This window comes from Canis lupus, chromosome 22 (assembly GCF_011100685.1).
Source record: "Canis lupus familiaris isolate Mischka breed German Shepherd chromosome 22, alternate assembly UU_Cfam_GSD_1.0, whole genome shotgun sequence".
Lineage (NCBI taxonomy): Eukaryota > Metazoa > Chordata > Mammalia > Carnivora > Canidae > Canis > Canis lupus.
This window is the reverse complement of record NC_049243.1, coordinates 46510833-46534250: the sequence shown is the minus strand read 5'-3', so window position 1 is coordinate 46534250 and position 23418 is coordinate 46510833. Positions and strand designations below refer to the sequence as shown.

Below are 23418 nucleotides of genomic sequence, written 5' to 3'. Positions count from 1 at the left end.
GAAAAATGTAATTTGACACAAGTGGGAGCCTGCTCATGTGGTTACTCTACGTGCCAGGTCCTGTTCTGGGCACCTGGGAAACAGCCTGACTGCTGACACTGCCCCAGCAGGTAGACGCCAAGTCAGTACCACCAGCAACTAAAGCAGGCTGACACTGTTTTCTTCTCTGCTGCTGTATCTCAAAGAAGTTAGTGACATTTAACTTCCCACCAGAACAAGTAAGACTATTCACCAAAGGACTCAAACAGGGCCCAGCTCCCTGGCTCCAAGGATGATAGGTGCTGATGAGTCAGTCTCAGTACTGAAGTCTAAGCCACCATCCCATCCGTCTTGCCTGCTTCTCCCAATTTTAAGATTTAAGGCAGCCCACTCACATCCAAAGAACCACTGGATTGGTTACCATCCTACCTTTAGTGACCAGGTGAGAGAGGGATGGCAGGAAGGCCCATGGCCCTGATGACCAGAGCTCAACCTAGAGGCAAGCCTGTGCCTAGCAGGAGTGGCGGGCCATAGGGGGCCATGCTGCCTCACTCTGGAGACTGCAGGTTTCATGGCAGTGGGACAGCTGCGCCCATCTTAGAATATTGTAAAGCTCAGGTTACCAAACACAAACTTCTGTGTTCTGGGAAATTCCAGAGTGGAACCTCTTGACTTAAGAGTTACTGTTAACCACGTTTTTCAAAGATTCCAGATTTGGGAAATAATCTTGTTCCCTACAGCTCTTAATCATTTGAATTTTAAAAGCTTTCTCTGACCACATGGATGTGCCCAACTATGTCAGGCTTGTTTCCCATCTGCTGTGATTTCACTTTAAAGATTAGGGGGGCTCCCTGGTGGGTTACTCCGGGGTTTAGCGCCACCTTCGGCCCAGGGCGTGATCCTGGAGTCCCAGGATCCAGTCCTGCATTGGGCTTCCTGCATGGAGCCTGCTTCTCCCTCTGCCTGTGTCTCTGCCTCTCTCTTTCTCATGAATAAATAAAATCTTTTTTTAAAAAATCTGTTAAAAGTAATTAAAATCAAGGGAATAAAAATTACTCAAATTTCAAAAGACGGGCTTAAAACCAAAACATTTGAATGACAAAGATCAACCTCACGTAATTGAAAATTGGGGGAGAAGGCAGAGAAGGAATAACGATGCACTAACTCTGCTGAGGAAGATGAATTGTGGAGAATCTAGTCTAGAGCACAGACTCCCTTTCAGACAGAAGTCATGGATGCTCCTGCCGGCACGAAACCTTCTCTGTCTTCCCACAGTCCGCTGCCACCAGAAAATGCTTCTGAAAGGTTTCAGCTGAGGAAGGCCAAAATAAAAGTCTCCATAACCAGACCAGAAGAAAGGACATTGAACAAATGCCCAAATGAAAATGCTCTGAAAGGAAAGTGTCAGGAAGAGAGTGACACTGGGGATGGAAGGTGAGGTGGGAGAAGCGTGCTGGGCAGGGGACAGAGGGCTGGGGAGGGGAAGGCACACGGTCGCGCAGGGGGTTGTAGACCATGGGAAGAGCTTGGGTGCTCTGGTCCTCAAGTGCAGTGATGGGTTTGCCGTCCGTTAATCCTTAGCCGAAACTGCTGAGAGTTTGTGTATTCTGGGTGTGCGTTAGCACTCAGTCTGTCGGGTAAAGCTCAGAGACCAGGACAGATCGCCTACTGGGATTTGATAGTGCCACTTGTCTTCCCTGTACAGCATCCCTCATAAATTTGTCCTGGTAGAAAGGCCACAGCCCACAGCCCTGTTAACATACCAGGTGTGTCCAGGAGGAGGAAGACGTGCTCTTTTATTTGCACGAAAATCATACAATACCCACTTTCACGAGGTCTTAGTAACGAGGTAATGAGAGGGATTAAATGTCGCAGGAAACCAAACACTGCAACAGGTGACAAGGAGAGTTAATAAAATCCTAAGAAAAGCCTAACACGGTGGAATTTCAATAGAAGAGCTATCCTTTGCGGTCTTTAAAGCACCTTTCACACCGAGAAGAGTCCTGAAGATCAGGGAAGCGAAAATGGATCTGCCCTTCCTCTCTCTCCTCCAGACACCCCAGATGGAGGCCAAGTCCTCATATATGCAAAGATGGCATGATTATTATTAAGAATTTGGAAACTGCACTTTCTGGGAAGGTTCTAAAGCGTTGTAGTCCTGTACTTTCAGGGTGTGCATAATACTTGAGAAGAAAGCTGCTTGAGTTTGTAGTTAGAAACCTGGCTGAGACAGGGGCGCCTGGCTGTGACTCTTGATGTGGGGGTTGTGAGTTCATGCCCCATGCCGGGTGGAGGGGTTACTTAAAAAGAAAAGAACTTTGATGGAAATAAACAGCATTACTCCCACCCCAAGCAAACCTCCTTTATGACTTTTACAGAAGTGTGCAAATGACAGTATAAACCCAAAAGTCTTCAAACAAAGCCAATTTAAATATTAGATTTTAATGGTATTGAAACCAAAGAACTGTCCACTTAAAGTCCACGCTGTTCTTGCACATTTGGGGTTAAGAGGTTTTAACCATTTCTACTTTCTGTGCTCTGACAAAAACCATTTCTACTTTTCATGCTTCAGCTCAACATAGAGGACCCATCCTTTTGTCACCTAGTCCCTGACCACATGTAAAGCAAAGTTGGAAGGTAGACTTCTCCAAAAGACTAAAAATGAAATGAAAGCAAGAAAAGACTGATTTGACCATAAATATTTTTATTAAATGTGAAAATACACGGGCATAAAAATAGTACCCATATTTGCAGACATATCTGAGACCCATTTCAATTAATTTTCAGGTTTTTTTATTAAAACACTAAATTGAGATGGATTAAATTACTTGTCTCATTCAGAACCGGCAACAGCCTTACAGTAGGAATAGTATTTTAACTTCTCAAACATCTCCAATTTTTACCTCCTCCACACTCTGCTTTCCACTGTAGGCAAGGGGGTCCACCACAGACGAGTGCAACAAAACCGGTCACTGTACATAAAGCCACGCAGTGGCTAATTTTACTCTTAAATCATTCAGCAAATGAGATCATCTGTTAAAAAAAAATTATCCCCACCTATTAATATCATTTGTAATTGAGAATAGACTCTGCTACTAACAAAAGGAATGATCTGATTTAGAATAAGGATATTATTTGTTGACAAGTTAGCATTTGCCTTCCTCCTTCCTTTATAAATATGGTAAAGTCCACTACATTCAACAGAGTTGCACGGATTTCTCAGGTTACACTACTGACATTACAACTTTTCTAAGACCTGTTGCCCAGCGTCCTGTGCTTTCAGGCAGGCAGCTCTAACAAAACCTGAGGGACCATTTTTAACTTACGCTAATCTTACACATTTTTTCCCCACAGTAAATGTCACAACTTCTGACCAATTCCATGCTTTAAAAAAAGGTGAAATTTTCCATTTTCCACCATAAATGGGAAATGCTGCCAATTTCAAATTGTGATTCTATTAATTTTTTTCCTACTTGGTTATCAGTATTTCTCTCTTAAAAAAAAAAAAGAAAAAAAACTATAGGTAGTTTTTACATTCCATTTTCAAGAGTCCCAAAAAAGTTGTTTTCATACTGATAATTAAGATAAAGTTTTAATACTGACTAAAGAGAGACATTTTTAAAGTTAGCATTATGTTCATCCAATTCACAGTAGTAAACTATTAAAGTTGTTTTCAAGTTTTCATTTATCCATGCTAAGAAAGCACAAACTTTCAAAAATGGGCAATAAATTCTCTTTTTAGAACCTTCTCATGTTTATAGGCTGATGTGTTTAATACTTGCTGCTGTGGAAAATATCCACGTTGTACAGACAAGTGATACTTCATTTTAGGAGCTTACCAAAAAGGAAGGAAAGAGTTTAAAAAAGGAATATAATAACCTAAGGCTAGGTACCCCTCTGATTTTACTTTTCCAGAAAGAGCCATAGTGGTTACCGGGCAGCTGCAGGCCCCAGAAACAAGAGCCAGGAGACTGGCAAGTGGAAGAAACCCAAGAACAAGTCAAGTCAAATGCCTTTCAGTCCCTTGCTCTCTGTGGTGTGAGGACCTCTCCTAGCAGGCTGGGAGGACTGCACCCCCGGGCTTCTCTCGGTCACGGAGGAACAGCACGGGGCCTGGGCTCCCACTGGTGCTCGCCCAGGCTAGGCTTACAGGCCGTGCTGTCCTCAAGTCTCTGTGGCACTAGCACTTGGCACCATAGCTCCTGTCTCTTCACTGAAGACCAGCAAGCAACTGTGCATCTCAGTTACAGGGGCTAAACTGAATCCACGGTAAAATTTTAGGAACAGGAATTCCGGTTATTACCAGTATTGACAAAATAATGCAAACAGACGTCTGGGCAGCAGCCTGACGGTGAGCGAGGTGACCAGTACCCAGGATGCCTCTCCCACTGGCCAGCCCTCCCACCGTCCTGGCCCTTTGGCTCCTTGGGGTGACTCCTCATGGTCTTCTCTGAATGGAAAGGCAAGTGATTTCCTAGTTCCTCCTTATTCTGTGTGAAAATTCTTACTTTAAAAGTAGGTAGATCAGAAAATGGTCACGGTGACATCATCTACCAAAGAACCAGACTGGTGAATGATATTACTGAGATAATGGAGTCATGAGATTACTAAAATGAAAGAATAAAACTGAATTTCCCTTGGAAATCCTTTTAGCACTGGCTTGAATTTTGAGACCTTAAAAGAAAAGGAAAGCTGCGAACTGTTTACTAATTTTCAAAATGCATTGTTTATTGGTAAGAAATAGACTTCTAAACAGATGCAAAAAGCACAAAGGTGTTTTGCTCAACTGTGTGATTTTTGTCTCCGTTTAAAGAACTTTTCTCCATATATGTTTCAAGATGACTTAAACATCTTAAGGAAACTTAAATGCCCTGTGCTTGGCTGTTGTGGTCAGGACATCTCCCACCCCTGAAATTAAAATGCTTGATTTCTTTAAAAAAAAACAAAAACAAAAACAAAAACAATATATTAGACCCATACTCATCAAAATGCTCTGAGGCCAAAACAAAAACCTTTCCAGAATGAAGGTAATAACTCTTACCTAAAGTAATTATCTTAGATTTTAAATGCAGTATTACTAGTTCCATAAATATTTAAGGTTCTTAATCAACAGTTTTTAGGGAAAAAATTATCCAGTATACAAAAACTGAATACTTCATTTTTTAAAAGGTTTGAGGAAGGTATCCCAAAAAGAGATGCCATCTTAGTGGTGGAGATGCAACCAGAGCTGACTAGATTTGTAAACATAAATTTTTTTCCAGGGAAGAGAACCTTCACAGGCATCAGGGTCGGTCAAGGGGCAGGTCTCCTGTCTAATGGCCGCCTCAGACAGTCCCACTTGGGAGGGACTACCATCCAAGAGGTTGGCCAGGATGGAAGAGAAGCTGCCCGCCTTTATTAAAAGTGGGGAACATGGCATTCTCTGTCAATTGAGCAACTTTATATTTCTAAGGCAGTCCTGTTACAGGAAATTGTTTCACAACTTCAGTTGTTAAAGTACTTCATTCTGCACTTCAAGCTTATTTTAAATAATACCACTGCTCTATTATCCGAACCTATGTTACACATTTTTAAAATTTGTTTCATATTAAACAAAAGGGTCCTTAGGTTTTTACAAGTAATTCTATGACCATGGTCTTCAGTATTCTCCTGCAGGTCCCCAACATAAAATACGTGCTTCACGTCCATCCAGAGTCTGCACCTGGTAACATCAACTACCACCTGAGAGCAGGTTTTCTAAAAGACAGGCTCCATCCCTCCTCCTGCGCCAGCCATGCTCATGCCAGCAGAGATAGGAATGTGTGTGGATTAACGGAGGCTCTGTAATGTAAGATTATTTGCAAGCAACTGGTCTGACCAGAACCTAAGCAAAGTTGTCCCTAAGAACATACAGCTCAAAGTGTTGATACTGTCTTGCAGAATACTAAAACATAACCCGCTCTTGTGAAGACCACAGCTCCTCCTCCTACATGTAGGCACTGCTGTACCTCGCAAGGCTGTGAAGAAGCATTTCCGCGTGCTCCAGTGTAGGAAGATACGTGAGCACTTCCACAGGTTCGCCTACCGCAGACCCTTCTTCCAGACCCTCAAACATTTACACGGGCTGCTCTGTCAGAAAGAGAACCAGTCTTCGCCTCCCTGCCTCCACAAACCCATCAACCTCCAGTCTAAAATGGGTAAGAACGATTTTTCCTATTAAAACAACTCTTTGGTCATGGACAAACTAAAAGATTTGAATTTTTTTCATTAGGATCCCGGAACAAGGTTTCTTTGTTTTTAATCTTTTAAAAAAATTAAGGAAGAAGAGCAGAAAAACAGCTGGTTTAATTGAAGTGGAATTTAAATCTAAAAGGTCCGCCTGAGCTAAAGGGATTGAACCCTTGCCATGAGTTCCAGCTCCTGTGGAAAGGGTTGCCACCGCCTCCTTGTTGGCTCTCTGCATCCAGGGGATCTTCTCCATCATCAAACTTCTTCCTCATTTCTATGAAAGAAATGAGCAAATTAAGACCCAGGTATTCACCGAGGCGCAGGGGAGGGGAGAGGGGGCGCAGGACTCCTTACTTTCCTCTCATCAAACAGGTGTGCCTGATACACAAACCTCGGCTCTCCCATTCCCACCCCGCTTCCAGGTTTGGTCTCTGGAGAAACAGCCTAGAGGATGCCCATCACGGAGAAGGGGTTCACGTTCAGGGCTGAAAATGGGTATTCATTGAAATTCAGGCCCCTTAAATCATCTTGCCTCACAAGCAGCTACTCAAGGAAATTCTTCTCTGAAAAAAAAATAATTGCCAAGGAGACCTCCAAAAGTCACACTCCTTAAGATCAAAGAGCCATGTCACCATCCTGGCCCCAATGATGCAGCCTCCACCTCACCAACCCACCAAGCTTCCCGTCTTAAACCCCAACAGAACCAAAGCCCCCGGTGTACAGTTCAGGACGCTAACTCACTGCTATGCCCGCCCCCAGGAAGGTCTCTGACGAGACTGAGACTGTTGCAGACAAATGGGACAAATGCGGGTGGCACGAGAGCAAGCTAATATCCTTGGGGACCAGAAAAACTATTTCAGCCTTAAAATAGGTTTGAGAAAAAGGAATAGAATAAAAAAGAACTCTTGGTAATTACAAATGCAGTTCTCGATGCCTTTGTGACTGTGAGCCTCAACTCCAGGACCATGGCCCCACCTGTGCACTGTGCAGGCTCAGAGGACAGACCAAGCATGATGTTGGCGCTCATTTGCTAAGGAAAAGAACAGACTTTCCTGCTGTACTCATTAAGTACACTTCTACCTCTCATACGGGATTATAAATGAGAACGGAGGATCGTAAAGCTTCAATTCCATAGCATAAGCAGATGTTCAAAAAATATTTGCCAAATGGGCACAAAGCATGATTTCCTTCTATTTTTGAAGAATCTGTCTAGCTCAAGTCATAGCTCCTGCTGACAATGAAAAGGCACAAAAAAAGCAGTAGTAATTCACATTAAATTCCCTTTAGAAATGTCTAAATATTGTTCAGTATTACCTAATTTCTTTGCTTTCTCTCTCATTTTCCAGGCCATTTTAGCCTGTGATAACATTTCTGGCAACCAGTAAATCTAATGAACATTTGATTTAGGGCAAGATTCCAGAGAAGCCCCCAGGCTAGGTGTACAATCCCCTTTTCTGCACTGTACCTTCTAGCCTGGCAGCCTGGTTTCCTAGTCAAGCTCCTGTAAGTCTGGCATGAAGAAATCATCACTGATCTGGGAAGGTGGTGGGAGGAACTAAAGACATCTCACTGCTGTGCTCTCATTATCAAAGGTGAAAGAGCGGAGACTCAAAAAGCTCTAGTGTCTTGTGCAGGAGGAGGGCAGTAAATCCGGCCTCCTGCCTCCATGACTGTTGGTCTCCCCACTGCACCAGGCACATGAGGGCCGGGAATCTGGCCGGGGCAGGCCTGAAACTGGACTTCTGCAACTGCAAGGCCGGGGACCAGTCACCAGCTCCCGTGGGGTGGCCCGGAGCAGCCCGCCACCCCCCGCATGACACTGCCTGCCATGTGTCCTCCTACTGCAGAGCTAGCAGGCCACTGACCGCTGACTCAGCCCTTTCAGAAGCACAGAACATGTTAAAGACCAACAATACCTGGATCAGAGAGAACTTCTTTAGCAGCTGCTATGTCAATGAACTTTTTCTCCGCTTTTTTCTTTTCTTCTTCATTCTGGAAGTTATCTGGATGCCACTGCAGTGCTAATTTTCGGTATGCTTTAATGATTTCTTGCTTTTTGGCGTTTCTGAGCAGTATTAATATTATCAGTCATTAGTTAAGAAGTGGCCAACACACTGGCACAAAAAAACTAAGAGACACTTAAGATCCCACTGGCAAATTGACACTGGTTTCCCTAACAGTGCCAATGGGGTCATAGGCTGAATGCTTAACGTACAGTTCTGGATGATCATGAAAGCTGGTCAGCCTTCAGAATCTCAACGGGAAGAAATTACTTTTGATCTCTGCAATTTTCTCTTAAAAAAAAAAATCAGACCCATTTTTAAACTTTGCATTTCCAACTTAACCTGATACAATTCCTGGCATTAAAAGAGAGAGCTCTGACTCTGAACCACACTTTTTATTTTGCTTCTGGTTAGCTTACTTAGTTCTGGTGCAGACTGTGACTGAAAGCTGATGGCTCCCTTGCTCAGGGAAGGTGGATCTTGTATAAATTACCTACCTTCTGTCTATCTCAGTGGCTCTAAATTGATTCTCAAAGTGCCACTTTATTCTTAGCCTAGAGAAGTTTGCTCTCTCCTTCCGCTCTCCCCGTCCTGTCCCCACCAAAAGAAAGCTCCCTCCCCTTTATCCTTCCAAAAAAAAATCATGCTACAGTGTCCTACCTCTGTCACCAATCACTAATCTCCCATTGTCACAGTACTAATCTCTATAAAGAAACCTGCTTGTAACAAAATAGCTTCGTGATGTGATGTTTATGATGTGAAAGATGGTTAGGTTTAACCCATGACTAAAATTACATAGCAAGGAACTGAATCAGAGGAGAAAAATGAGCAACAATAAGCTTTAAAACAGTTGATTAAAAATAACAATGTAAATTTTAAATAACTCACCTTTTTACTCCCAAGATTTTATAATAATCTCGTTTCTGCGACTGTTTCAATAGCCTTTGTGCCTTTTCTAGACCTTCCCGAATCTGCTGATCATTTTCATTGTGTTCCTGAGCAGTTTCATAATCCTGAATAGCTGTCAAAATGTTTAAGATAATGCTGTCAAAGGAACTGTAACTTGTAACCTCTACTTATCCTGCAAGATTGACTCTCAAGTCACCATCCTGGCCCCTTCACTCTTTTGCCATTACTGCTAAGAGCCTAAGAAGTGGTGGTGATGATTGGGTTAGCCAACTTCTAAAAGGCATAATGAAGGCTGACTTTAGGTAGCTTTTTACTCCCAGTCAATTAAACTCACTGCTGTCTACCTGCCCACCTTCCCACATTACCTTTGCCACACTTCTGAGAGATTTTAAGATCTGTACTTTATACAAAGCAGTCTTACCATCACGACAACTGAACTGATTGTTACATAGGAAAATAAGACTATGGCAAAGAAAATCTGCACGGTCAGCTACGAGTCCACAATTCAGAAGAATCGGAGGATTAGAAAGGCAGCAAGAAGAACCATCAGCAATCAGAACATCTAAGTCACCCAAGGGCTTCAGCAGGAACTGTTACTTTTTAAGCTGTCACCCAGAGCAGATGACACTGTCCTAGTACAGGGAGTCTGATAACAATCCACATTAAATCTTTCTCAGATTTAATACTTTAGCATGCCTCAGCTTAGAATGCTTTAATATCTAGAACACAAGGCATCAGAATATCTGAGTCACAACACAGCAAACCGGAGACTTATCCTGAGAAAGGCCTGCTGGCAAGGTTGGTCCTGGCTGGCATCTCTGAAGGAGTGTTCCTGCCGTTTCCTGGTAAGAATGGCTCACCGTGCCTCAATGTTTGTACACTGTAGTTTATGTTAAACATGGTCTTTCCTTCTGGGAAACTTGAATTTGGGTGCAGTCAGGGCAGAAGGTGCCTGGCTGACCAACCCCTCATAAATGTCCAGGGCACCGGCACTCTAGCAAGCTTCCCTGGCAGACAGCACCATGCACATCTTGAGGAATTATAGCTTGTCTTGTGATTTCAAAGAGAAAGACTCTTAAAGTCTTCTACCTGCAATTCTCTGGATTTCGTGCCACCTGTCCTTTACCCTTTGCTGATGTTACTTTGTATCCTTTCAGTAGAATAAATCTGAGCCTGAGTACAACTGTATGCTGAATCCTGTGTATCCTCCTCCTACTGCATCACCAAATCTGGGAGTGGTCTTGAGAAGCAGACATCTCAAATAAGGGACTGTTGGATTCAAATTCTAGTTTTTATGGAAGTGCATTTCACCGTGGGGAAAAAACCTCTCTGGATAGCATGCCTGAGGATTTGTCCTGGCACAGCTAATCTTGGAAGGCATTTAAGAGACAAATGATCCTTCTGACATACTGCTGGAAGGTCACTAGCAGCCTAATGCCATGTCACAATGCCTAAGCCATTGCCCTCACTTTATCTCATCATGGAGGCATCAGCTGTTTTATCTCCCATCATCACAAGAATAAGTACAGGACAATAAGATATTTTGAGAGACACCGCCTTCACGTAACTTTTACTATAGTATATTATTGTAATTGTTCTAATATTATTAATCTCTTACCATGCCTAAGTATGAATTATGTATTATGGTACCTAGGTATCATTGGTATTATGTGTAGGAAAAAACAGTGTAGACAGGGTTGGATATGATCTGTAACCTCCATCCACTGGAGGTCTTGGAAGGTATCCCTTGCAGATGGGAGAATTACTGAAAGTAACCTGCACTACAGGAAAAAATGAATCAACACCACCTCTGGTCCTTGGAGGGTACATTTTAAGCTTTTATCCTAATTCCTGCCTCAATGCATTAACATTAAATACTAATATGAAACATTACTACAGTCACCCAACCCATAGTGACAACATAAAATACCTTTCCAATTTAGTACACAAAACTATCATAGAGAGTAGTGAGTTTTAACTTTAAAATTAATACCCATAAAATAAAATCAATTCCAATAACACTTGATACCATAACCTAGTAAGGAAATGTACTCTGAAGGAATTTAATACAAGAAGAAAATGTTTCAATACATGAAATTTTACTATTCATGCAAACTCTAGTTAAAACAGGTTTATATCCTACCCTTTTATTAAAACTTAAGGTAGACACGTTTTTCCCTATCCAGAAAAAAAAGAAAATTATAGGCGGTTTCCTGCATTCACATCATTACAGGTAGGTAATTAGAAAATTAATATGAGTGATGCTTAAACTTCCCATAGACATAAACTAGATTTTAAATTATATTTTCTTAGATTCTATCCTCCAAGGAGGAATCTTCAGAGAAAAAGTAAATAATACCCAATTAGGCTTATCCTATATTAAGCAACCATGAAAAGTAGAATAAGCCAGAAATATTAAGGACCTGAAAAAACAACTACTACAAATTAGCCAATTCATTTTCTATCCTCTGAACCTAAAAAAAATCTTCCCATGTCCTTTTTCTTCCATATACCCCCCCACACACACTCAATTATTAAGGAACAATGCAAACAACTAGACCAAGATGGCAGACAGCACAGGAGTGTGCCTCCCTTACATCCCACGCCCCCACTGAAATAACAAACAAAAACATAATAGAAGCATGGCAGCACTAAAAACAGCAGACCAGAAATTTATGAAAGTTTTATTTTCTTTTATGAAAGAGAGGAAATAAATGGGATCATATTAATAACAAACCTAAGCATAGAGAACCACAATCCTAGCAAATTTGGGAGCCATTCATTATGGCCAAGGATCCTCAGTTGAGCACTTAGAAAGCAGGAGCAGCTTTAAGGTAACCATTTGTGAGATGACTAAAGAACGTCTCCCAGGCTTTCCCCTCGTGTGTGAAGCAGCTACAGCATTTAGCCCAGTGGGGCCCAAGACCAGCCTCTAAACTGAATAGGAGATATGAATATGGAGTGGCTCCTCGTGTGGCTGCACAGGGACCAAGAAGAGATGCAGAACCATGCCCCCAGGCACTCAAGATTTCTATGGCAGACCTGGAACAAACCAAGGAAAAACCGTTCCATCCAGAATTTAAATACACCAAAGGATTCCAGCCGATCAGTAAAGTGAGTATGGCACTGCTCATTTTGGCAACTGGGCAAGATGGCAAGTGCCACAGGGAAAGTCCTCCTGTGAATCAGTCCTACCCACTTAAAGCCTGCCCGAAGCTCCCCGGTGCAGAAGCAGCATCTCAAAGACAGACCTGCACAGCTGCAAATGACTGCCCTCTTTCACTCCACCAGTCCAGCAGCAAACCCCAGATCAGCTTCCCCTGAAAATATATCCAGAATTCCACTGCTTCTCACCATTTCCCCAATTACCACTGTGCTGCAGTCATTCATTAATATACCTGAACAGTTGTTAACAGCTTTATAACAGCTGTTCCCAGCTTTCATCCTTATTCTCCTAAAAGTCTATTCTCAGTACAGGGACTTGGAGAGCCTTTTAAAAAGTACATCAGACCCCAATATAAACATGCCCATGGAACACCAATCTTCTCGTCCAGCATATTATGCAAAACAAACTGCACAAGGCCTGCTAAAATTAGCTAATGGCAGCCATGAATCCGAGATGAGTGGGGGAAGCAAACAGTGAGAAAGCCCAATGGCAAGAAAAAAAAAAAAGAAAGAAAGAAAAAAAATCACAGAAAATGCCAGCAAAACATACTTTCTGTGTAGATGGACTCACCCTAAGTGACCGTATATGTCCTTTGCATAGTACAAGAACCATGAAATCCAGAACCAGACACAGTGGAGATAAAGCAGAGGCCTTACTAGGGGAAAGACAGATGGGAAAAAACAGAATACAACGAGACAGCAAATTGCCCTGGGCAGTACACCCCAGGAACCCCCAGCAACTATATGCTCTCTGAATGTGAGGGACTCAAGCGCAAAAGATACACCCCGTTGGTGTAGGAAAGGAAGAGGGCAGAGAAGCAGAGAGGGCATGGCCATTTGGAAAGGCCCTTTTAGCAGGAGGCAGAATGTCTGTGGAAACAGGCAGAGTATTGCAACTGTTAAATAGAGAAGGCTGCCTGTCCCCAGCACTCCCCTACACACACACACACACACACACACACACACACACAGTGCTGTACTCCCTTACACACCAGCATTCCCTTACACACACACACAGAGCACTTTCCCACAAATAGCTAGGGCCACGTAAGTCATTTTATGATCATTTTTTAAAATGGTATGCAGCCTCAACTCAAGACAATTTTTTTTTAAGATTTTATTTATTTATTCATGAGAGACAGAGAGAGAGAAGCAGAGACAGGTAGAGGGAGAAGCAGGCTCTATGCAGGAAGCCCGACATGGGATTCAATCACAGGTGTCCAGAGTCATACCCTGAGCTGAAGGCAGCACTAAACCGCTGAGCCACCCAGGCTACCCACAAGACAATTTTTAAATTGAAACAGGAAAAGAGTGCCAAAAACTTACCTGATGAACATACATTAGAACATAAGCCAAATACATGAAAAATCTGAGCAGACATTACAGTATAACTTTTTCAAAACTTAACCCAATCATCTCTTTTAAGGGTACTCCCAAAGCAGGGTAAGAACTCACCAGAGATAAAGAAGAGATAAAAATATGAGTAGTCAATACTCAAAAAAAAAAGATAAAAACTATCATAAAAGGACAGATGAAATGAGATGGAGCCCAGGAAGCAACAGTATATGGGAAAAAAATAAGGACCTAACAAAAGGAAATGGAAATAGAGTTTAAAAAGACTAGAGAGAAAAGAACAGCTTTATATAACAAGTGGCTAGGAAAGTGAGAGGGCCCAAATATTGTGGTTCTTACAACCAGTGGGGCTTAAAGCCTGGAATTTTAGGAGTCAGCTTGTTTGGCTCTGGGAGAAAAGGCAAAGCAAACAGCCCGTGGAGACACAGCATGGAAACCGCGATCTGAAGAATACCTAGGGCACACAGTGGGCAGGTTACTTGCTCATTTCAGAGTGTGTCCCAGAGAGGCAGCATTCACGGAGACACCCCTGCCCCCTGCCCTCAGGATCAAAGGAAATGGTGGCCACCACCATTTCCCTGTGTGGTCCCAGCATAAGCACAGACCTGCAGGAACCAGTGCAAGACCAACACTTGCTACCTAACTTGCTTACACCAAGTCCCCCCAACGCTGTGCCCTAGAAGAACCATCCTTCAACCCAGTGGGGCAGGCACCCTTCCCCAGACCAGCACAAACCCCTGCCAACACTGCATCTTCCCATCTGGGTTTTGCAAGGCCTTGGTTCCAGTGGCAGTGGCAACAGGTGATATTTCACAAGCAGACTAGAGCACACCTAGTTAAAACTTAGGTCGGTACCAAACACTGTCCACAACAGGCAAAGAGAGCCTTTGCAGACAAAAAGCCTGAAGGATAAAGTGGCCAGGACACAACAGACAAGTACACACTAAAGACACTCCTGGAAGAGAAGGGCCTTGGGGAATGGGGCACATCACACAGCAGGACACTACAGGAGCTCTTCTTCATAAAGCCACTACCCTTAAGAACAGGAGAGGAAGCTGACTTTCCTCACACATAGAAACAGGCACCAAAACTTGGACAAATGAAAAAACAGAAGAATTATGTCCCAAATGAATAAACAAGATGAGGCCATGGCTACAAATCTAAGTGAAACAGATCTAAGTAACATGCCTGATGGAGAATTTGAAGCAATGAATGATCATAAGGATACTCACTGGACTTGAGAAAAGAGTAGAGAATATCAGTGAGATGATTAACATGGAGATAAGGAATAACATAGAGATAAAGGGCTCAACGAACAAAATGAGAAACACATCTGATAGAAAGAAGAGTAGGATGGAAAAAAGAGGAATAAATTAATGACCTATAGAAAAGTAATGGAAAGTGATCAAGCTGAACCAAAGGAAGAAAAAAGAATTATGCAGAACAAGAATAGACTTAGGAAACTCAGTGACTCCATCAAATATGACATTCATATTATAGGAATCACAGAAGAAGAGAGAGAAAAGGGGCCAGAGAATTTATTCAAAGAAATAACAGCTGAAAACTTCCCTAATCTGGGGAAGGAAATACATATCCAGATCCAGGAGGCACAGAGACTCCCCAACAAAAGCAGATCCACAACAAGACATACTGTAATGAAAATGGCAAAAACAGGGGATCCCTGGGTGGCTCAGCAGTTTAGCACCTGCCTTTGACCCAGGGCATGATCCTGGAGTCCTGGGATCGAGTCCTGCATTGGGCTCCCGGCATGGAGCCTGCTTCTCCCTCTGCCTGTGTCTCTGCCTCTCTCTCTCTCTCTTAAATAAGAAAAATAAAAAATAAAAATAAAATGGCAAAAATACAGTGACAAAGAAAAAATATTAAAAGCAAGACAAAAGGGATCCCTGGGTGGCGCAGTGGTTTAGCGCCTGCCTTTGGCCCAGGGCACGATCCTGGAGACCCGGGATCGAATCCCATGTCGGGCTCCCGGTGCTTGGAGCCTGCTTCTCCCTCTGCCTATGTCTCTGCCCCTCTCTCTCTCTCTCTGTGTGACTATCATAAATAAATAAAAAATTGTTTAAAAAAAAGATTAAAAGCAAGACAAAAGAAGACAGATGCATACAAAGGAAGGCTCATAAAGCCATCAGTGGATTTTCCAGCAGCAACTTTCCAAGCCAGAAAAGAGTGGTATAAGATATCCAAAGTGCTAAATGGGAAAAAACTATATCAAAGAATATTCTATCCAGCGAAGCTATCATTTAGAATAGAAGGAGAGATAGGCTATCCCAAACAATAAAATTAGAGTTCATGACCACTAAACCAGCCCAGCAGGAAGTATTAAAGGGGACTCTCTGACTGGAAAAGAAACACAAAAGACCAAAAAACACAAAAGAAATAAAAAGGAATATTTATGTAAGGAATCAGTCAAGGAACACACAAAATAAAAGGATACAAAATAGGACACCATATACCTAAAACATGGGGGGAAGAACAGGTTAAACTTAAATGACCATCAACTTAATATAAATTGCTATATGTGGAAGTTTTATACAAACCTAATGGTAACCACAAATCAAAAAACACGAATAAATATACAAAGAATAAAGAGAAAGAAATTCAAATATATCACTAAAAAAAACCCCAGCAAGCCAAGAAAGACAAAAAAGGATCAGAAAAAACTTCAGAAACAACCACAAAGCAAGTAATTAAGATGGCAATAAATACATATCTATCAATAATTACACTGAATGGAAATGGACTAAACATTCTAATCAAAAGACCTAGGGTGGCAGAATGGATAAAAAATTACGATTCACCTATATGCTGCCTACAAGAGACTCATTTTAGACCTAAAGACACCTACAGATTGAAAGTGAAGAGATGGGAAAACATTTATCATGCAAATGGATATCAAAAGAAAGCTGGAGTAGCAATAGTTATATCTGACAAACTGAACTTTAAAACAAAGACTGTGATAAGAGACAAAGATACTATATAATAATAAAGGAGACCATCTAACAAGAAGATAAACAATTGTAAACAGTTATGCACCCAACACAGGAGCATACAACAGCTAATAATGAACATAAAGGTACAAATCAATAATATAACAGTATGGGACTTTAACACCCCACTTTACATCAATGTACAGATCATCCAAACCGAAAATCATCAGGGAAACACTGGCTTTGAATGACACTGGAATGAATTTAACAGATATATTAAGAACATTCCATCCTAAAACAGAAGAATACACAATCTTTTCAAGTGCACATGGAATATCCTCCACAACAGATCACATAGTAGGCCACAAAACAAGCCTCAACAAATTTAAAAAGACTGAAGTCATACCATGCATCTTTTCTGACCACAACACTATGAAACTAGATGTCAACTCCAAGAAAAAATCTGGGAAGACCACATGCTACTGAAATAACATGCTACTATACAATGAATAATCAATAAAAGAAGAAATTTTAAATTACATGGAAACAAATGAAAACACACAGTTCAAAACCTTTGGACACAACAAAAGCTGTTCTAAAAGGGAAGTTTACAGGCCTCCCTCAAGATGCAAGAAAAATCTCAACCTAACATAATAACCAAAGCACCTAGAAAAAGAACAAACAAACAAATCAGCAGAAGGAATAAAGATTAAAGCAGAGGGCAGCCCGGGTGGCTCAGCGGGTTAGCACTGCCTTCAGCCCAGGAACTGATCCTGGAGACCCAGGATGGAGTCCCACACCAGGCTCCTTGCATGGAGCTTGCTTCTCCCTCTGCCTGTATCTCTGCCTCTCTCTCTCTCTGTCTCTCATGAAATAAATAAATTTAAAAAAGATTAGAGCAGAAATAAATGATTCATAAACTAAAACAAACAAACAAAAATGATAGAACAGATCAATGAAGCCAGAAGCTGATACTTTGGAAAAAAACAAAAAAAATTAAGAGACCTCTAGCCAGACTATCAAGAAAAAAAGAGAAAGAATGCGGAAAAAAAAAAAAAAAAAAAAAACACAAATGAGAGAGGAGAAGTAACAACCAGCATAACAGAAATATAAACAATTAGATTATGGAAAACTATGTGAAGATAAATTGGACAACCTAAAAGAAATAAATTCCTAGAAACATAAAACCTACCAAAATTGAAACAGAAGAAGAAATGGAAAATGTGAACAACAACAAAAAAAAAAGTGAACAGATAGATTACCAGGAAAGAAACTGAATCAAGAATCAAGTATTGCCTACAAAAAACTCCAGGACCAGATGGCTTCACTAGGGAATTCCACCAAACATTTAAAGAAGAGTTAATACCTATTCTCAAACTGTTCCAAAAAATAGAAAAGGAAAGTAAACTTTCAGATTCATTCTATGAGGCCAGCATTACCCTGACACCAAAACCAGATTAAAACAACAACAACAACACAATTACAGGCCAATATCTCTGATGAACATAAATTCAAAAATCCTCAATAAAATACTAGCAAACTGAATCCAACAATAAATTTTAAAAAATCATTCAACATCATCAAGTGGGATTTATTACTGGGCTGCAAAAATGTGGTTCAGTATTTGCAAATCAACCAACATCCCATCAGTAAGAGAAAGGATAAGAACCATCTGGTCATTTCAAAAGATGCAGAAAAAGCATTTGACAAAGTATAACATTCATTCATGATAAAAACCCTCAATTAAGTAGGTTTAGAGGGAACAAACTTCAACATAACAAACACCATATATGAAAGACCCACAGCAAACATGCTCAATGGAGAAAAACTGAGAGCCTTTCTCTAAGGTGAGGTACAAGACAAGGATGTCCACTCTCACGACTTCTATTAACATAGTACTGGAGTGCTAGCTACAGCAGACAACAAAAAGAAATAAGAGGCAAATTGGTAAGGAAGAAGTAAAACTTCCACTATTTGCAGATGACATACTATACACAGAAAACCCAAGATTCCACCAAAAGACTGCTAGAACTGATGAACAAATTCAGTGAAGTCACAGGATACAAAAATCAATCTACAGAAATCTGTTGCATTTCTATACATCAGTGATGAGAGAGCAGGAAGAAAAATTAAGGAAGCTATCCTAAAAAATAATAATAATAATAAATTTTTTAAAAGAAAGCTATCCTATTTACAGTTGCATCCAAAATAATAAGATACCCAGGAATAAACCTAACCAAAGAAGAAGACCTGTACTCTGAAAACTATAAAACACTGATGAAAGAAATTGAAGACAACACAAAGAAATGGAAAGACATTCCATGCTCACGGGTTAGAAGAAGAAATATTGTTAAGATATCTATACTACCCAAAGCAATCTACACCTTTAATGCAATCCCTCTCAAAAATGCCAACAGCATCTTTCACAGAGCTAGAACAAACTATCCTAACATCTGTATGGAACCACAGAAGACCACAAATGGCCAAAGCAGTCTTGAAAAAGAAAAACAAAGCTGGAGGCATCAAAATGCAAGACTTCACCTTATATTACAAAGCTGTAGTCATCAAACCAGGATGGTGATGGCACAAAAACAGACACACAGATCAAGGGAACAGAATACAAAATCCAGAAATACACCCACATTCATATGGTCAATTAATCTTCAACAAAGCAGGAAAAAAGATCCAATTGGGAAAAAGAGAGTCTCTTCATCAAATGGTGTTGGAAAAACCTGGACAGCCACATGCGAAAGAATGAAACTGGACCACGTTATTACACCATACACAAAAACAAATTCAAAGTGGATTAAAGACCTAAATGTGAGGGACACCTGGGTGGCTCAGTGGTTGAGCATCTGCCTTTGGCCAAGGGTCTGATCCCAGGTTGCTGGATCGAGTCCCACATCGGGCTCCGTGTGAGGAGCCTGCTTCTCCATCTGCCTATGTCTCTGCCTCTCTCTCTATCTCTCATGAATAAATAAATAAAATCTTTAAAGAAAATAAAAGACCTAAATGTGAGACCTAAAACCATAAAAGTCCTTGAAGAGAGCGTAGGCAGTAATCTCTCTAACACTGGCCATAGCAACTTTTCTCTAGATAGGTCTCCTGAGGCAAGGGAAACAAAGGCAACATACACTATTGTAACTACATCAAAAAAAAAAAAAGCTTCTGTACAACAAAGGAAATAATCAACAAAACTAAATGGCAACCTACCAAATGGAAGAAGATATCTGCAAATGACATATCCGATAAAGGGTTAGTATCCAAAATATATAAAGAACAGAGTCACAAGTATGAGCACCTCAATCCACCCCTCAAATTGAGAGACCTAGGATTCCCATTATCAATTTCTCCAGGAGGTTGTTTAATTGCCATACTTGTGACTCTTGTAAATCTCAACACCCAAAAAGCAATCCAATTTAAAAATGGGCAGAAGACATAAAAGACCTTTCTTCAAAAAAGACACCCAGATAGTCAACAGACACCTGAAAAAATGCTCATCACTTATCATTAGAGAAATGTGTATCAAAACTATAATAAGATATCACTCAAAGCTGTGAGAATGGCTAAAATCAATAACACAAGAAACAACAGGTGTTGACAAAAATGTGGGGGAAAAATGAACTCTCTTAAACTGTTGGTGGGAATGTAAACTGGTACAGCCACTCTGGAAAACAGTATGGCGGTTCCTCAAAAAGTTAAAACTAGAACTACCCTACATCCAGCAATCACAATACCAAATACTTTGGTATCTACCCAAAGAACATGAAAACACTAATTCAAAGGAATACATGAAGTTTTATGTGAATAGAAGCATTATTTACAATAGCCAGGATATGGAAGCAGCCGAAGCGTCCATGGATATAGATGAATGAATGAAGATGTGATATACATTTGTAATAGCATGTTATTCAGCCATAATAAAGAATGAAATCTTGCCATTTGCAATGACATAAATGGAGCTAGAGAGTATAATGCTAACTGGATTAAGTCAGAGAAAGACAAAATACCTATGAATTCACTCATTGTGGAATTTAAGAAACACAGCAAAAGGAGCAAAAGGAAAAGTAGACAAATCAAGGAACATACTCTTTTTTAAAGTAATCTCTACATCCAAGGTGGGACTCGAATTTACAACCCTAAGATTAAGAGTCACATGCTCTACTGACTGAGCCAGCCAGGCGCCCTTCAGACTCTTAACTATAGAGAACAAACTCATGGTTATGAGAGAGGAAGTAGGTGAGGGGATGGGTGAAATAGGTGATGGGAGATTAAGGAGTGCACTTGTCATAATGAGCACCCAGTGATTAAAATAAAAACTTAAAAAAAATGGCTAAGATAACCAGTTTTATGTTATACAAATTTTCCTACAAGTAACAATTTCAAAAAATTTATGGTACAGTCACACTCAAATTCAGGATGAATTCTAAACCCCATACTCTTTCGACTAGGACCTTATTGATAAATAAACTACATTCATTCATTCAGCAAATATATGACTGCCTGCTATGTGTCAGGCACAAGGAGCAGAGATGGATCACTTAAATAAAAGAGACACAGGTCCTCATATATCATATAGCTTAAGTTCTAGCCAATAAAACTGCTTATGTCATAAGGACATCTGAATCATCCTTATATTCAAAGGAGCTTTATTGATTATTTAGTATTGCTTCAAAGTCAGTTTGCTCCTCTCAAAAGCTATGAAAAGAATTACTCATATAGATCTGAAGAGCCTCCTTCATTTTTCATGTTTTCAGCATTATCCTCAAACAACAGTCTTATTTTACTTACTTTCTAGTGAGTGGAATCCCCTAATATTTTTCCTGATGATTCTGTCATAATCCCCAAATTAATCTCCATGTTCCATTATTCACTAACCTAAACACTGTTTTTCTTTATTCATTATATTCCTACCTCGTTTTAAACTGCTTACTTAAAGGTAAACCAGTAAACAGAATTAAAAAGCCCTCATATTTTAACATGGGATTTCAAAATATGATTTAGCCTAGTTAAGTAAGATTATCACTCCTCTACATCGCTCACTAAACTTCCAATTCAAAACAAGTCAAGTAATACCCTTCAGTTTCAGATATACAGGTCTCCTTGGCATCTCAATCCACCCCCCAAATTGAGAGACCTAGGAATTCCATTATCAATTTCTCCATAAGGTTGCTTAATTGCCATACTTGTGACTCAAACAACCATTTATTTAAAAAATATTCATTTGTTTGACAGAGAGCACAAGCAGGGGGAGAGAGTACATGCAGAGGGAGAGGGAGAAGCAGGCTCCCGACTGAGCAAGGAGCCCAATGTAAGGCTCAATCCCAGGACCCTGGGATCGTGACTTGAGCCAAAGGCAGATGCTTATTAACCAACTGAGCCATCCAGGCACCCTCAAACAACCATTTTACTCTAAAACCATAATTCAGAAAGATTCCCTACTGTATAATCCAAACATACTAACAAAGACAAAGAATAAACTACTTAAAAGAAATTTTTAAAGGAAAAAACAGACTCCAAAGACATAGCTATTCTGTTAAATTAGTACTAAGCATCTTTTTCATCAAGAATGAAGCTGTCAAGTTTCTCTAAAAAAAACAAATCAGTTTACTATTCAATCACAAAAGCATCTTCAAATTATCTGTAGCAGCCTACAAGATTTAACCTTCTTTTAACAGCTAAGCTTTTTATATTCTGCAACTTCTCTAATTTCACAATTAGAGTTGAGGATTGACAAAAGTACCTTTGATGAAGAGTTCCAAAAACTAATGGCAATGCAAAATCTGAGAGCCAATCTCACTGAGTAGACACAGTAGCTCAAACGTGAAAGAACAAGGATGCTAACAGGATCTTCTTGAAGATCATTTTGATTACGTACATTTCAAGCCTCAATCAAACCTCAAGGACTATACTAAAAAATGTCCCACAAATAGCAGTAACTATAGTTGTTATCACTCATCGGAAACTGCTTAGGAGCTAGATTCTTTTGAAACTGTGAAAAAAGCAGGAAAAAAAGTGAATAATCAGTGTGCCTTAAAAAAAAAAAAAAGAGGGGTGCCTGGGTAGCTCGGTCAGTTAAGCATCCTACTCTTGATTTCAACTCAAGTCACAATCTCAGGATCATGAAATCAAGCCCTGCTAAGCATGGAGCCTGTTAAGATTCAATCTCTCTCCCTCTCTCTTTCCATCTCCCTCTACCCCTCCCCACCTGCACACTCTTTCTCTTAAAAAAAAAAAAAAAAAAAAGTACCACAAACCTATCTGAATTATCATTGCTGCAGATACAGTCTCATTGCATTTAAAATGTTATCAAGGATTACGACTTACCATAATATAATTACTTTAACATGACATTAAATTTAAGACATATTAATAGCTTCACACTTCACATTTTATCATATAAATATTTAGCACTTAAGGGGGGGGGGGGGGGAGAGCACCACAAGCCTAGTTTTACCAGAAAAATACTCTTACCATTTTCAATTTAAAATGCTTTACCTGATTTGAAATGAAAACTTTGCAATAAGGGCTATAAGGCTCTCTTCTTTTAAAAACTGTTTTTCCTAAATGTTCATAGCATACTGCCAAATGAAAAAAGTCACAAACAACAAATATGAAAGGATTCTTTTTTAAACATATATATTATTGTATATGCCTTAGTTATGTTCCAAAGATAGGACTCTGCCCTTATTTATTTAAGACCCTTACAACATCTAGCAGGAAACTCTATTACCTCAGCTTGAACAAAGCAACTATCCAGAAGTCACTCAATAGCTCAATGGTCCAGAAGACCATTTTATATTCAGGCATATATGACACATATATGTATGTTACAGGTATAATATGTATACTGTGTA

General features: G+C 40.3%; 1 protein-coding gene across 1 annotated transcript in view; it reads right to left on the bottom strand.

The window, feature by feature from the left end:
* Positions 1-2663: 2663 nt before the first annotated feature.
* The window catches only part of DNAJC3 (DnaJ heat shock protein family (Hsp40) member C3), a 92057-nt gene continuing 71302 nt past the window's right edge, over positions 2664-23418 (bottom strand). The window contains exons 10-12 of the mRNA XM_038569878.1: positions 9078-9210; positions 8103-8251; positions 2664-6460 (exon numbers count right to left, since the gene is read on the bottom strand). Of these exons, the coding sequence (XP_038425806.1) occupies positions 6303-6460; positions 8103-8251; positions 9078-9210 (440 nt within the window). The 3' untranslated portion in view covers positions 2664-6302. The remainder of the gene's footprint in view (positions 6461-8102; positions 8252-9077; positions 9211-23418) is intronic.